Source organism: Ahaetulla prasina, chromosome 15 (assembly GCF_028640845.1).
Source record: "Ahaetulla prasina isolate Xishuangbanna chromosome 15, ASM2864084v1, whole genome shotgun sequence".
NCBI classification, from domain to species: Eukaryota; Metazoa; Chordata; class Lepidosauria; order Squamata; family Colubridae; genus Ahaetulla; species Ahaetulla prasina.
Genome location: NC_080553.1, coordinates 13,870,581 through 13,885,645, shown reverse-complemented (window position 1 = coordinate 13,885,645; position 15,065 = coordinate 13,870,581). Strand labels below are relative to the sequence as shown.

The 15,065-nt window shown below is 46.2% G+C and overlaps 1 protein-coding gene across 1 annotated transcript in view; it reads left to right on the top strand.

The window, feature by feature from the left end:
* Positions 1–14,031, top strand: part of DTX1 (deltex E3 ubiquitin ligase 1) — a 49,552-nt gene extending 35,521 nt beyond the window's left edge. Inside the window, exons 3-9 of the mRNA XM_058158600.1 lie at positions 4,790–4,851; positions 5,161–5,322; positions 5,677–5,738; positions 8,772–8,930; positions 9,931–10,092; positions 11,384–11,473; positions 12,763–14,031. Coding sequence (XP_058014583.1) covers positions 4,790–4,851; positions 5,161–5,322; positions 5,677–5,738; positions 8,772–8,930; positions 9,931–10,092; positions 11,384–11,473; positions 12,763–12,987 — 922 coding nt within the window. The 3' untranslated portion in view covers positions 12,988–14,031. The remainder of the gene's footprint in view (positions 1–4,789; positions 4,852–5,160; positions 5,323–5,676; positions 5,739–8,771; positions 8,931–9,930; positions 10,093–11,383; positions 11,474–12,762) is intronic.
* The last annotated feature ends 1,034 nt before the right edge of the window (positions 14,032–15,065 follow it).

The window sequence follows — 15,065 nt, the reverse complement described above, 5'->3', positions numbered from 1 at the left end:
AAGGAGGCTTCTCTCCTATTGATTTTTCTTGTTGGTTGTCCCCTTGAGTAGGCTGCAAATGACATTCACGAGACCCTGGGATGCACCTTAAATACATGCCGTTTGTAAGCATCTGAATTTTGACCATGTTTACGGGGACGCCATAGCAAAGGTAAGAATAGAATAGAAGGATAGAAACGGAGGGAAAAAAGGAGGGGAGAATAAAACAGCATGAAATGCAGCAAGAGAAAGGGAATTCCATTTTAAAGCAGGGGTGAAATGCTCCTGGTTCGGACCGGATCGCGCGATTCAGTAGCGATGGGGGAGGGTAGTTCGGAGAACCGGTAGCAAAAATCCCTGCCCCTCCCCACCGCCCACGCCTTGCTGTTCCTCTTCTCTGTCCCTGAAGCTCTCGTTGGTGATATACCTGCAAATGGCCTTAAATGACCGCCGCGGCGCTTCAAAGGGCCGCACTACAGCTTATCAGTGCCTCTATTTTTAAAGAAGGAAGACCGGTGCCTCCCAACAAAAGGCAATTAGTAGACCGGTGCCTCTATTTATTTATTTTTCTCCTACCTCCTTCTCTCTTCTACTTCCTTCTTTCCCATCATTCTGAAGTGGTAGCCAGGCAGCTCCGATCTTACATTAATTATACATCTTCAATCATCTTTGTACATTAACTATCAATCCATTTTCTACCCTCATCCCCCCTCCCCCTCCCTTCCCCTTCCTCCCCCCACCCCCCGGGACTTCCGAGAACCGAATACAGGGTATAAAACTAACAACAAAAATTAAAATATAGCACAAATCATAATCCATAATCACTCCTTAAAACCTCCACTCCCCTTCCAGAGACAAAGAAGATACTTTTCTTCCAATCCATTATATATCAGACCATTCCACTCCTAGAGTTCTCAGAAATTTCCGATTGAGTTAGTGTTTGTTCTTGAATAAAGTACATAGTTTTTAATATCCAACCTTCATCAATCAATATCAAAACAACGTTCCATCTTCCAATATTCACCAAGGGTTCTTCTAAAATGTCTTTCTTCCTTAAGCAGTCTCTCAAGAATAGTTCATATTTCCAACTTAATTTCTTTAATTTTTCTGTCCAACCTTCAAGTTGAAGGTTGGACCGGTGCCTCTATTTTTAAAGAAGGTAGACGGGTGCACTCCCAAGTTTTGTATACTCTATTATTTTTATTATTTATTATTATTGGCCATGCCCATTCAGTCACCTGACCACCAAGCCACGCCCACCAATTAAGCCACGCCCACAGAACCGGTAGGAAAAATTTTTAGATTTCACCCCTGCTTTAAAGTTATTTATTTTAAAGGAAGCAGGAATGAAGGAGAGTCAACATTTAAGGCAGATTAGCATAACAGTTAAATGGTTGGCATTTGTACCAAGGCGATCCCGGAGACTTTCAATCGATCCGCTTCTCTCTGTCCAACACCAAGAGTTGTCGTTGTGAGAATAAAACTAGGAAAACACACACACACACACACACATGGTGGGAGTGTCTTTCCTTGAGAAATAACTCATCGTAGTTGTCAAAACCGATCCTGTTGGCAGAGGAAAGGGAATGTGGTTATTTTTAGTGGCTCTGCTTGTAGGACCATCTGGAGGGTGAAGAGAATTTTGCTGGGGGGTGGAAATGGGGGGGTTGGTTAGGTTTCTGCAGGCCCCTCCAGCGAAGATCCATGAGTTGCAAGCGAAATGTGGTCGGCCATCTGGTTGCACTAGAGAGGAATCGGTCGGGGATTAATCCTGCCGGTGACAATGGAAGAGTTTACTGATGAAGCCTGACTAGCCTGACCTAAAGATGCATGCAGACACATGTGTATCCATGCATATAAATACACTCACACAACCACATATGCCCACAACCACATAAATACATGCAGACACATATTTGTACACTGACCCATGCACATACCCATATATACTAACACACACAAGTACATACAATATATATGTGTGTGTGTGTGTTTGTATATCTATATCTATATATCTCTATCTCTATCTCTATCTATCTATCTATCTATCTATCTATCTATCTATCTATCTATCTATCTATCTATCTACAGTATCTACCTATCTATCTATCATCTATGCATCTATATCTATTATATATATATATATATATATATATATATATATATATATATATATATATATATATATATATATAGGTCTTTGGTTATTCGGGTTTTCTCCGTAAAATTGGAAGTGTCTTGGCGGCGTTTGACGAAGTCTCATTCGTCATCTTCAGGCTTCAACCGTGCTTCTGGGAGCAATGTGTGATTGCAGCTGTTTCTTCCTTTTAACTGCTAGTGGGGTTTGAACTGATTGGGTGGGAGCTTGGCTGTGCTCTGATTGGATGGGGTTTTTGTGCTCTGATTGGCTGGGGTGTGTCCTGTTTGGGTGGGGGCTTGGTTGTGCTCAAATTAATCTGAGTTGCAGGGGATTTGAGCTGGTGAGCTGCACTGCTGCTGTTTGGCTTCGTGTTCGTGGTGGTGCTACATCTTCATAGTGGGTGTCAGTCTGCTGCATGTATGGATTGGAGGGTTTGAAATGGCTAATGTTGCAGCTGCGGTCTGGCTTCTGGTCCTTGGTCGTGCTTCCTGATCAGTGTGGGTTTGGGTCTGCTTTCTGGGTGGATGTGGTGGTGACATCCTGTGTGGACCTCGTGAGTGTGGGTCTGGTGTCATTCCTCGTGTTAGGGACACGTTTGTCAATAAGGGCAGGTTTCAAATGGCTGGTAGGCGGAGGTATCATCTCGTTTGTTCATGCTGTGTGGGCGTTTTTCTATCTCGATGGCTTCTCTGATTATTCTGTTGTTAAAGTGTTCAGTTTTGGCGATAGTTCTGGTCTTTTTAAAGTCAATATCGTGTCCTGTGACTTTAAAGTGTTGGACCAGGGACCACTTTAAAGTCACAGGACACGATATTGACTTTAAAAAGACCAGAACTATCGCCAAAACTGAACACTTTAACAACAGAATAATCAGAGAAGCCATCGAGATAGAAAAACGCCCACACAGCATGAACAAACGAGATGATACCTCCCGCCTACCAGCCATTTGGAAACCTGCCCTTATTGACAAACGTGTCCCTAATACGAGGAATGACACCAGACCCACACTCACGAGGTCCACACAGGATGTCACCACACATCCACCCAGAAAGCACACCCAAACCCACACTGATCAGGAAGCACGACCAAGGACCAGAAGCCAGACCGCAGCTGCAACATTACCCATTTCAAACCCCTCCAATCCATACATGCAGCAGACTGACACCCACTACGAAGATGTAGCACGACCACGAACACGAAGCCAAACAGCAGCAGTGCAGCTCACCAGCTCAGATCCCCCTGCAACTCAGATTAATTTGAGCACAACCAAGCCCCCACCCAAACAGGACACACCCCAGCCAATCAGAGCACAAAACCCCACATCCAATCAGAGCACAGCCAAGCTCCCACCCAATCAGTTCAAACCCCACTAGCAGTTAAAAGGAAGAAACAGCTGCAATCACACATTGCTCCCAGAAGCACGGTTGAAGCCTGAAGATGACGAATGAGACTTCAAAACGCCGCCAAGACACTTCCAATTTTACGCGGGAGAAAACCCAATAACCAAAGACCTACATACAAACACCCGCGAAAACCTCAGAAAACATATATATATATATATATATATATATATATATATATATATATATGTATATGTATATGTATATGTATATGTATATGTATATATATACTATATCTAGATAGATAGATATCTATCTATCTGTTTCTATCTCTTTCTCTCTTTTCCTCTCTCATCTGTCTGTCTGTCTGTCTATCTAATTATCTATCTCTCTATCTATCTATCTATCTATCTATCTATCTATCTATCTCTATCTATCTATCTATACATCCATCTATCTACAGTATCTATCTACCTATCTATTTATCATCTATGCATCTATATCTATTATCTCTCTCTCTCTCTCTCTCTCTCTCTCTCTCTATCTATCTATCTATCTATCTATCTATCTATCTATCTATACATCCATCTATCTACAGTATCTATCTACCTATCTATCATCTATGCATCTATATCTATTATAGATTATCTATCTATCTATCTATCTATCTATCTATCTATCTATCTATCTATTTCTATCTCTCTCTCTCTTTCCCTCTCTCATCTGTCTGTCTGTCTATCTATCTATCTATCTACTTATTTATCATCTATCTATCTATCTATCTATCTACTATCTATCTATCTATCTATCTATCTATCTATCTATCTATCTATCTATCTATCTATCTATCTACCTATCGTATATATACATGTACATGTCTAAGGAGAAGGAGAAGAAGGGAGGTGGAGTAGAAGGAGAAAGGGAAGGAGGGAAGAGGAGGAGGACGATTTGGTGGTGGTGGACAAAGAGGAGGAGACCAGCTGGATCAGAACTTTCAAATTAAAGAATATTTTACAAAGAATTCCCGGGGGGGGCGTGGAAATGGTATTTTGAATTTTTGGGACATTGATGCTGTTGTCTAGCCTGGTAATGAAACATCTGCAGGAAATCAACCAAATTCTGAGAACCCAACATACTCGACCTGAGTAGATATGGTCTCTATTCTGAGAATGTGATTTGTTTGTTTGTTTGAAAGTCAGGTGGACTAAGTTGTTTGGGAGGCTGCAAGGGAAGATTCTGAAAAGTAAAACAATACCCTTTTGGAATATTTCAAATGCATCAAAAGAATCAAAGGATTCCTGTTCAAATCTCCTCCATCTTTCTCTTCCAGGGTTCCTGCTCTCCCGGTGAAGAATCTGAATGGAACTGGTCCAGTCCACCCTGCCTTGGCAGGTAAGAGTAATAAATGAAATGAGGCCTTTCTAGTAAAATATGCTAGTCAGAAAAGGTGCTCCCATCTGATTATTTTATTAAGGAACAATGAAAACCTTGATTTAACAGACTGTTTGGCAGGACGTCATGCCTGTTAAATCCAGACGTCTGTTAAATCCAAAGGTTTGTTAAATCTAAAAGTCTGTTAAATCCAAAGGTCTGTTAAATCCAAAGTTCTGTTAAATCCAAAAGTCTGTTAAATCCAAAGGTCTGTTAAATCAGAACATATGAAATTAGTTTTGTTAGAATCACTTTCTTTCTCTCTTCCAGGAATGACCGGTATCTTGATGTGTGCAGCAGGTTTGCCCGTCTGTCTGACGCGAGCTCCAAAGCCCATCTTGCACCCCCCGCCTGTCAACAAGAGCGACATGAAGGCAGTGCCGGGCATTACCGGCATTTGCCGTAAAACCAAGAAGAAACATTTGAAGAAGAGTAAGCCGTCTTCCTCCCTGTCCTCTGAGGGATTAAAATGTGGGGTCGCACGCTGCGCGCTGCCTTTTGGACCCTTTTAGGGTCGGCGGCCATTTTGCATTCTACCCAGGAGGGATGCTGCCTCAAGAACCCTGGGCACTGTGGGAAATTTTGAAAGGCCGTAGAGAGTCAACTGTCTGCCTCTGGGTAGGATTAGACTTTGCATTACTTTGACCGAAATTGACTGGCGCAGGTGGGAATGGAGACGTATAAAATGGCTTTCATGAGGACTAGAGAAGTGAACTAATAGCAGTATCCTGTTAGCAATATGTATTTGTGCTTTTAAGTCAGCACTGACTCTTCTCTTCTCTCCAGGCAGAAACCCTGAGGATGTGGTGCGACGTTACATCCAGAAAGTGAAAAACCCTCCTGATGAGGTCAGTTAACCTCACTTTCTGACACCCCAGTGTGGCAAAAAAGTGCACAATATCCAGACATGAGTCGATTGATCCCTCCTTCTCAATGTAGTATTCCATGATGTTAAGAACAATCCATCAGCAGAACAGCTTGCCTTCTGAAGTTATGGGGGCTCCACAGAGCTGTTATTCAACTGGTTCAGACCGGTTTGCCCGAACCGGTAGCGGAAATTGCAGGTGGGCCTGCCATCGTTTTTAGGCATGTGCAGGGCACATGTGTGGAAGGCAAATGGGCGTGCGAACCAGGCATGCGCACGGCGAACTGGTAGTAACAAAATGTGAAGCCCACCACTGGTGCTCCATCACTGGGTTGTTTTTTTCTGTCACGGCAACCTGGTCTCCCCAAATATGGGACGGAGCATACTGCTTTCCTTTCGCCTTTCGGCCCCAATCCAGGAGCCTTCGCAGGCAGGCGCTTTCACGACCAACAATTTTTGTGTTAAATTTATATTTACTGGCAAAGAAATAAAGGGACTTTACTAGTACAGACTAGTCAAGAGTCTAAAATAGTTGGTTGTGAAAGGTTGCCCTGATCGAAAATATACACTTAATCTCTCCCCTGGCACAGCTGACAAAGTTAGGAGAACCTGTGGCTTAGAGGTTAATACATCTACCTAATATGCAAGCAGTCCCAGAAAGGGTACGGCTAGCTGACGAGAACTAAATAGCTTGAAATGGATTCTATACTAGCCTCCCTTTATTTCTTTGTCGGCAAATATAACTCCGTCACTGGAGCTTTTCAAGAAGAGATTGGACAGTCACTTGTCTGGGATGATATAGGGCCGTGATGGCCAACCTATGGCATGTGTAGCCATATCAGTGGGCACGCAAGCTCAGCTCCGGCGTGCCTGCGCGCACTGGCCAGCTGATTTTTGCACCCACCAGAAGAGAGAGAAACTGATTGTTTCCTGCCTCCGGAGGGCCTGGGGGCTGGTGGAGAAGTGCTGTTTTTCTCTTTTACCTGGCTCCAGAGCCTCTCTGTGAGTCTAGGGAGGGCGAAAACGGCCCTTCCCCACCCCCACGGAGGCCCTCCAGAGGCCAGAAACGGCCCATTTGCCAACTCCCGTTTGGACAGGAAGTGACGTTTTTTGCTGTCCTCAGCCTCCTCCAGAGCCTCACTAGGAGTCCAAGGTCTTTTCCAACCGTATTATTCTATGTTTTAGTGTACTTTGCAAGGTTGTTTGCGGAGTAAAAGGGGAAGAGATCCTGGAGTCTCAAGGTGTTTAAAAGAAGAGGAGGTTTGAGATGAAATAAGGATTAAAAATAGAAGCAAATGACTTGGAGCAAAGGAGCTGCTAGACGTGGGATCTCGGGTGTGTAATTTCCAGCAACAGGAAAGTGCTTATATTTGCACCAAGGGTGGTGCAGGTTTATTATCATGAAATAGTTTGTGATACATTTCAGGATTCTCTGAGTCACTGAAAGAAACTGGTGATATGCGTTTCCACCTACAGAGATTGCTTGAGCATGTTCAACTCCACGTCAACTCTGAAGGTGGCCTAACTGTGGCCATCTTCTTTTCTGTAGTTTTCCTTTAAGGAGGTTTCTCTTCGCATTGCTTCAGGACTGACACAGCCTAAAGAGAAGGAGCCAGGGAGTGGGGTGTAGAAATAGCTAGGGTGTCGTAGCCCCAAATAAAGTTATTTCTCTTAGGAATCAAGGATGTTAGTGCAGGTGTTGTTGTGATCAAGGCTCAAGTAGTGATTACCAAACACAATTCAGTCCTGAACAAATTCTTCATAAACAGTCCTTCGGCCTTATCACCAACCTTTGTTGTCTTTGGCAACCTGTCAAAGGCTTTTCTTGGCAAAACCCCCACAAAGTTGAAGAGATGCTGACAAGAAGCAATGGAATCAACGTCGCTTTTCTACAAAGAACCCAACAGCTCCTTGCTGCTCTTTTAAGCCTTATGGGAGGGGCCAATCATCTCCTGGCCTTACTCCCGAGTTGTCTTTTTTGCTTCAGTTGCTCTTGCCTTCTGGCAGCTTTTCGCATGTGTGCACTAGGAACAGGCTCCTCCTGTTCCTCTGCCTCTCTGCTGTCCGCCTCTGGAGGCTCTGGAGTCCGCGCATCATTCCCAGATAGCCCTGGCCCCATCTCTGCCTCCAACGCAGAGCCCTCGTCTGGGCCTTCCCCTGACTCCAGGACTGGCCCATGGTCCTCCCCATCCTCCTCACTGTCTGACTCCACTGCAGGGTCCACAGGCTGCTGGCAGACCACAACAGGTGTTCAACAGGTGGAGACTGAAGTCACCTAGCAACTGGACTCTATATGCTGATTGGACCATGTGACTCATGAATCTGGAGGGAAGTGACAAAGTTTTACTTTTAATTGGCTGTAAAAACCGGCGGAAACTTAGAGCCGGTTTTTCAACAAGTCTGTGCCAAATTGATAGGTCCCAATAAAATGTTCTTTGAAGAATATGCCTGCCTTGGAATTCTCATTGCTGGGGATGTTTTACTTGGAACCTTGACAGCCCAGTGGTCCAGAGTCTGGGTTCCCACCAGAATTCAGTTCCCATCCTCAACCACAAAATGTTGGACCAGTCCCTCTTAACCAGTGGTGAAATTCAATTTTTTTTTACTACCTGTTCTGTGAGAGGGGCTTGGTGGGCGTGGCAGGGGAAGGATACTGCAAAATCTCCATTCCCACCCCACTCCTGGGGCCAGCCAGAGGTGGCATTTGCCGGTTCTCCGAACTACTCACAATTTCCGCTACCGGTTCTCCGAACTACTCAAAATTTCCGCTACCGGTTCTCCGAACTATTCAAAATTTCCGCTACCGGTTCTCCGAACTACTCAAAATTTCCACTACCGGTTCTCCAGAACCTGTCAGAACCTGCTGGATTTCACCCCTGCTTCCAACTCTATTAGTCCCTATTCTTTTTTATTTATTTATTTACTCTCAGTGCTCTGCAGCTTCCTGGAATCCAACCTTCCTCCTTATTAGTTATTGCTGACACCCCCTATTTGTTCCCCGCCTGCCCCCCAACAGGACTGTACCATCTGCATGGAGAGATTGGTTTCCTCCTCGGGTTACGAGGGTATCCTCAGGCACAAGGGTGCCAAGCCGGAACTGGTAGGAAAACTGGGGAAATGCGGGCACATGTACCACCTCCTTTGTCTCGTTGCCATGTACAACAACGGCAATAAGGTGAGCCTGGATTACCAGGGGTGGCTGGGGGGAATCGGAGGGGGAGTGTTATTGGTTTGGGGGGGCAAAGAGTCTCAATCCCCCCCCCCATGGAAAATAGAGTTGAGCCCAAATGGTTTTAGAATGTAGAGAACTTGGAAACAGAAAAGAAATAGAAATATATAAAGAAATATATGGACTCACCACATATAGTATCTATATGTGTCCTTTTGGGTTTTTTTGCCTAAGTGTAAGACTTTACTTTACTCTACATTGAATTTAATTTTGTTAGATAGGGCCCAGTTTGTCAAGATCTCTCTGGATCTTGAGCCTGTCATCTAGGCCAGGGGTCAGCAACCTTAAACACTCAAAGAGCCACAAAGGTCCTAACTGGAAGCCCCCCCTGTTCAATTCTGGAGCCGACAGGAAGTTCAGTTCCCCCACCATAGAGTCCTCTCCTAGCGCACCTTTTCCTCTTCCTGTCCGAACCGAAAGCCCTATCAATTGTGGAGCCGACCGGTGACAGGGAGCCGCAGCAGAGGGACGAAAGAGCCACATGCGGCTCCAGAGCCACATGCGGCTCCAGAGCTGCAGATTCTGACCCCTGATCTAGGCTATTCCTGCCAGTTTAATATCATCCGCAAATTTAGTAAGTTCCCCTTCCATTCCCTCATCTAAGTCATTGATGAAGATACTGAAGAGTAGAAGACAGAACTTTGTGGTACCCCACTGCTTACTTCCCTCCATCTAGATGTGGTACCATTAAGGACTACTCATTGAGTACAGTTTGTGAGCCAGTTACAAATCCATCTGGTGGTGATGCTATCTATCCCACCTTTTTTTAGCTTATCAAGAAGTAGGTTGTGGTCTACTTTGTCGAATGCCTTGCTGAAGTCTAAGTACATTATGTCCACAGTATTTTTCTGGTCTGCTAATTTTGTCACTGTGTTGAAAAATGAAATAAGATTATAAATAAGTCCTATACCTCCTTCTCACCTCCTTGCTTTCTTCTGCCTCCCAGGATGGCAGTCTCCAGTGCCCCACTTGCAAGGCCATCTATGGGGAGAAGACGGGAACTCAACCTCCTGGAAAGATGGAATTCCACATTATCCCCCACTCTCTTCCCGGCTATCCAGATTGCAAAACTATCCGCATTGTGTACAACATTCCTGCGGGGATCCAGGTGAGAAGGACAACCCATTCCAGGTAGCCTTTGACGTACGACCACAATGGAGCCCGAAATGTATATGGCTAAGTGAAACATTTGTGATAAGTGAGTTTTGCCCCATTTTACGAACTTTCTTGCCACATTTGTTAAGTGAATCACAGCAATAGTTGAGTTAGTAACATGGTTGTTAAGTGAATCTGTCCCTATTTTCAGGGTTGTTGTAACTCTGAATGGTCACTAAACTGACTAAGTTGCGGGCTATAGCAATAGCAATAGCCCTTAGACTTCTATACCGCTTTACAGCCCTCTCTAAGCGGTTTACAGAGCCACCGTCTTGCCTCAACAATCTGGGCCCTCATTTTACCGGCCTCCGAAGGATGGAAGGCTGAGTCAATCTTGAGCCAGTGAGAATCGAACTCCTGGCAATGGGCAGAGTTTGCCTGCAATAGCAATAGCCCTTAGACATATATACCGCTTCACAGTGCTTTCCAGCCCTCTCTAAGCGGTTTACAGAGTCAGCCTCTTGCCTCCAACAAACTGGGCCCTCATTTTACTGGCCTCCAAAGGATGGAACCTTGAGCCAGTCAGAATCGAACTGCCAAACTGCTGGCAGTCAGCAGAAGTAGCCTCGAGTACTGCATTCTAACCACTGCACCACCACGGCTCTTACATGACTACTTGTCATTTTCTAATAGATGATAACCTCATTGTAACTTCAACCGGTTGTAAGTTGAGGATTATCTGTGCTCCCTTCCATAACGCACACATTATTTATTTATTATTATTTATTTACATTTGTATACCTCCCTTCTCCAAAGACTCCGAAGGGCGGTGTACAGCATAAATAAAACAGATGTACAAAAGACTTAAAATACAATATATATTTAAAAATCTAATTCCATAAGCTGAAAAATTAAAATAAGAAGATAAAACTATAAAATTATAAAAGAACCCCACTAAAAACCCTCAATTAAAATTATCATTAGGCCAGCCCTGTTTGATGAAAGAAAAAAGTCTTGAGCTCGCGCTTAAAGGTCCGGAGATTGGGGAGTAAGCGTAGCCCCACCGGTAGTTCATTCCACAGGGCAGGAGCCCCCATGGAACACTCTTCCCCTGGGGGCCGCCAGCCGACACTGTTTGGCCGATGGCACCCTAAGGAGGCCCTCCCTGTGAGAGCGCACAGCTCGATGGGAGGTTACCGGTGGCAGTAGGCGGTCCCGTAGACATTGTGGAAGAGACGTATTTTTTGTTGCACCTTCCAACTCTGGGTTGTTGTTTTTTGGGTGTTTTTTTTTTGCTTAAGCAGGGCATAGAGCATCCAAATCCTGGGAAAAAGTTCACCGCGCGAGGATTCCCACGTCATTGTTACCTTCCAGACAATGAGAAAGGCAGAAAGGTAAGTGCTCCCTTTCCCTGACCTTAAAAGGTAAAGGTAAAGGTTCCCCTCGCACATATGTGCTAGTCATTCCTGACTCTAGGGGGCGGTGCTCATCTCCGTTTCAAAGCCAAAGAGCCAGCGCTGTCCGGAGACGTCTCCGTGGTCATGTGGCCGGCATGACTCAACATCAAAGGTGCACGGAACACTCTTCCCTTCCCACCAAAGGTGGTCCCTATTTTTCTACTTGCATTTTTTTACCTGCTTTCGAACTGCTAGGTTGGCAGAAGCTGGGACAAGTAACAGGAGCTCACTCCGTTAGGTGGCAGTAGGGATTTGAACTGCTGAACTGCCGACCTTTTGATCAACAAGATCAGAGTCTTAGCCACTGAGCCACTGGGTCCCTTTCCCTGACCTTAGTGGGCTTTAAGTAGAACATACTTAAGTAGTCACTGTTCCTTGCCTTCATGATATCATTGCTTCTTTTTTGTGTTGATGGTATTCCTATATATGCCCTGGTACTTCGCGTTCTCTTTCTTCCTCATGTTGCTCTCAGTTGGCACCACAACATCTGTTACCATCACTGTCCTTTGGTCGTTGTTTACCACCAGGATGTTGATTGGCTACAACCTGTGAGACTTCCAGACAGACAGGCATTTGGTAGTAGAAGGACCAGAAGACAGTCGTGGTCCAGATAGACAGGCAAGAGGTAGCCAATCAACCAGACATCGTGGTAGTAGAAGGACCAGAAGACAGTTGTGGTCCAGATAGGCAGGCAAGAGGTAGCCAATCAACCAGACATCGTGGTAGTAGAAAGACCAGAAGACAGTCGTGGTCCAGATAGACAGGCAAGAGGTAGCCAATCAACCAGACATCGTGGTAGTAGAAGGACCAGAAGACAGTCGTGGTCCAGATAGACAGGCAAGAGGTAGCCAATCAACCAGACATCGTGGTAGTAGAAGGACCAGAAGACAGTCGTGGTCCAGATAGACAGGCAGATGCTGCTAATCAAACAACTAGACATCATGGTGGTAGACAAGGGCCAGATGACAGGGGCTAGCCAATCATCCAGACATCATAGTAGTAGAAGGACCAGAAGACAGTGGTGGTAATAGTTGTAGAAGTGCCAAATGAGACCAGGATCAGGAAGAAGAAGTATGAGAAGCTGGAGAAGTAGCAGGGCCTGAAGTATCAGGGCCGCAATATTGACTTTCCACACGCGCTCCAGTTCCTTCTTCAGGCCCTGCTACTTCTCCAGTTTCTCATATGTCTTCTTTCTGATCTTACCTTCTTACCTTCTTCTCCTCCAGATTTTGAAACTCCTCATTGTGGCCTGGGAACGCCGGCTCATCTTCACCATCGGGACCTCGAACACGACGGGTGAATCGGACACTGTGGTGTGGAACGAGATCCACCACAAAACCGAATTTGGCTCCAACCTCACTGGCCACGGCTATCCTGACCTGAACTATCTGGACAATGTCCTGGCTGAACTGACGGCCCAGGGGGTCTTGGAAGCCAACCTGAAGGACTGAGAAGATGTTTGTTTGTTTGTTTTTGGCCTCCCTCCACCCGATGTTCCTCCTGCATCCATTTCGCCATGTGCAGCGCAAGCCACTGCCTGCCTCTCCTCTCCTCCATCTGTCTGTCCGTGTCTTGTGTTCGCTGACTGGTGAGGCAAGCCGTGTTTGGGACGGTTCCTTCCACCTTCCCAAGTCACTTTGACTAGCTCGACTTCAAAGCATGGAGGATACGGGGTGCTTTCCTCTACCATCCCTGTCAGGATTCGCAACATGATCCCGGGGTTCCCTCCCTGGAGAAACAAATCAGAAGCTTTGTGAGTGAGCAACAACCCATACAAGCTTCCTGCTCTTCTCTTCTTCTTTTTTTCTACATAGGTGTATAATTCTTGGCCATTCCCATGGGTTCAAAGCTCAGTTCCCCAATCAAACCCTCCACCTCCAACTACTCAAAATCTCGCAGCCAGGTTGTCCTGCCTCCTTTTGTCTCTGTTCCTCGCTTTTTTTCCCCCTCGGGTTGCCTTTGTGGCTCTGCCCAGAGAAGTTGAGTACCTAAGGAAGGGCAGACATTGTGGCTTCACAAGTGGGGTAGAGCCGTTGTCGACCGGCTTTGTCGTGTCTGCCTTCCGTGCAAATTAAAAGGGCCCCGTCTCCCCACCCAGACTCTTCACTGATCAAATGCAAAGTTTGCCCTTTAGTGCGGTGGTCCCCCAACCCCGATCTGTGGACCAGCACCGGTCTGCAGCATGCCAGAAACCAGACGGTGCAAACAAGCGATGCTCCATCCGCAGGATGCTGGCGGCATGCTAAACCACACCGGTTTGTGGAAAAAAACCCTCTCCATGGAACCGGTCCCTGGTGTCTCAAAGGTTGGGGGGGTCGCGATTGCAAAATGGGGGAGGTTTTTCTAAGTGGTGAAGATTGGAAAGCCCACAAGACCGTCTCCTTTCCCATAATCCACATCGATTCCCTTCTGTTAGCTGTTTATTTAACAAACCCAAAAATATATGTTGCAGGATAAGCCAGATAGATGAGGGGTCTCCAACCTTGGCAACTTTAAGCCCGGTGGACTTCAACTCCCAGAATTCCCTAGCCAGCTTTGCTGGCTGGGGGGTTCTGGGAGTTGAAGTCCACCGGGCTTAAAGTTGCCAAGGTTGGAGACCCCTGAGATATATGGTCCTTTATGCTCCTCCATCCACAATTCTTGAACAGACGGGCCTTTCTGATGGTCGGTCTTACATCATCTTCTTGTCATCTCCCCAAACACCAAACTACACAGTTTTGGACCTGGGTTCTAGACCACTTGGGCGACGGAAAGAGGGGTTGATTTTTTTTTTCTTCCTGCAACATCAAATGCCTGCATACCCTTTCCCTATTCTACTTCCTTTTGCTCCCTTTTTGACAATGGAGATATCCCATATTCAGGGGTGGGCTTCAAAATTTTTAGCAAGGAGTTCTCTGCCCGGTTGCTGGGTGGGTGTGACCTATTCGGCCTCCTGCACCACGGGGGGCGGGCGTTTTTGCCCTTCCTGGACTCTGGAGGCTTTCCTCGAGCCTCCGAAAGGGTGAAAACAGCCTCCCCAGGCTCTGGAGGCCCATTTCCAGCCTTCCCGAACTTCTGATAGCCCTGTTTTTCACCCTCCCCGAGTCTCCAAAACGGGCCGCGTGGGGACTCCTGGGAGGGGAGGGGCGGGGTGGGTGGGCCAGCCAGGAATGGGATTTGGGGATTCTCCGAACTGCACAGAACCTTAGCTAGAGGTTCTCCCGAACCCCCAGCAGCCCCATCCCTGCCCATATTCTGAAGCCTTGGAGAACAGTTGTCCTCCTACACAGCCTCTAGGGTCTCGAAAGCAAAGTACCAATCCATTGGGAGATCTCGGCATGTCTGTAGCTTGGGAGGGTGGGGGGCAATTGCTCCCATTGCTTCTGCCCCTCCTGAAAAAAAGACCAGACTTCAGCCAATAAGATGCCACCTCCTCTGTCCCCCCCTTGCTTGGCATCCAATGTGATAATTTGAGGTTCTACTACATTGCAAGGTGGTTTCTTGTAACAGCCTGGATCAGTTCTGGAGATGAGATGGAAAAGGGCTCCTT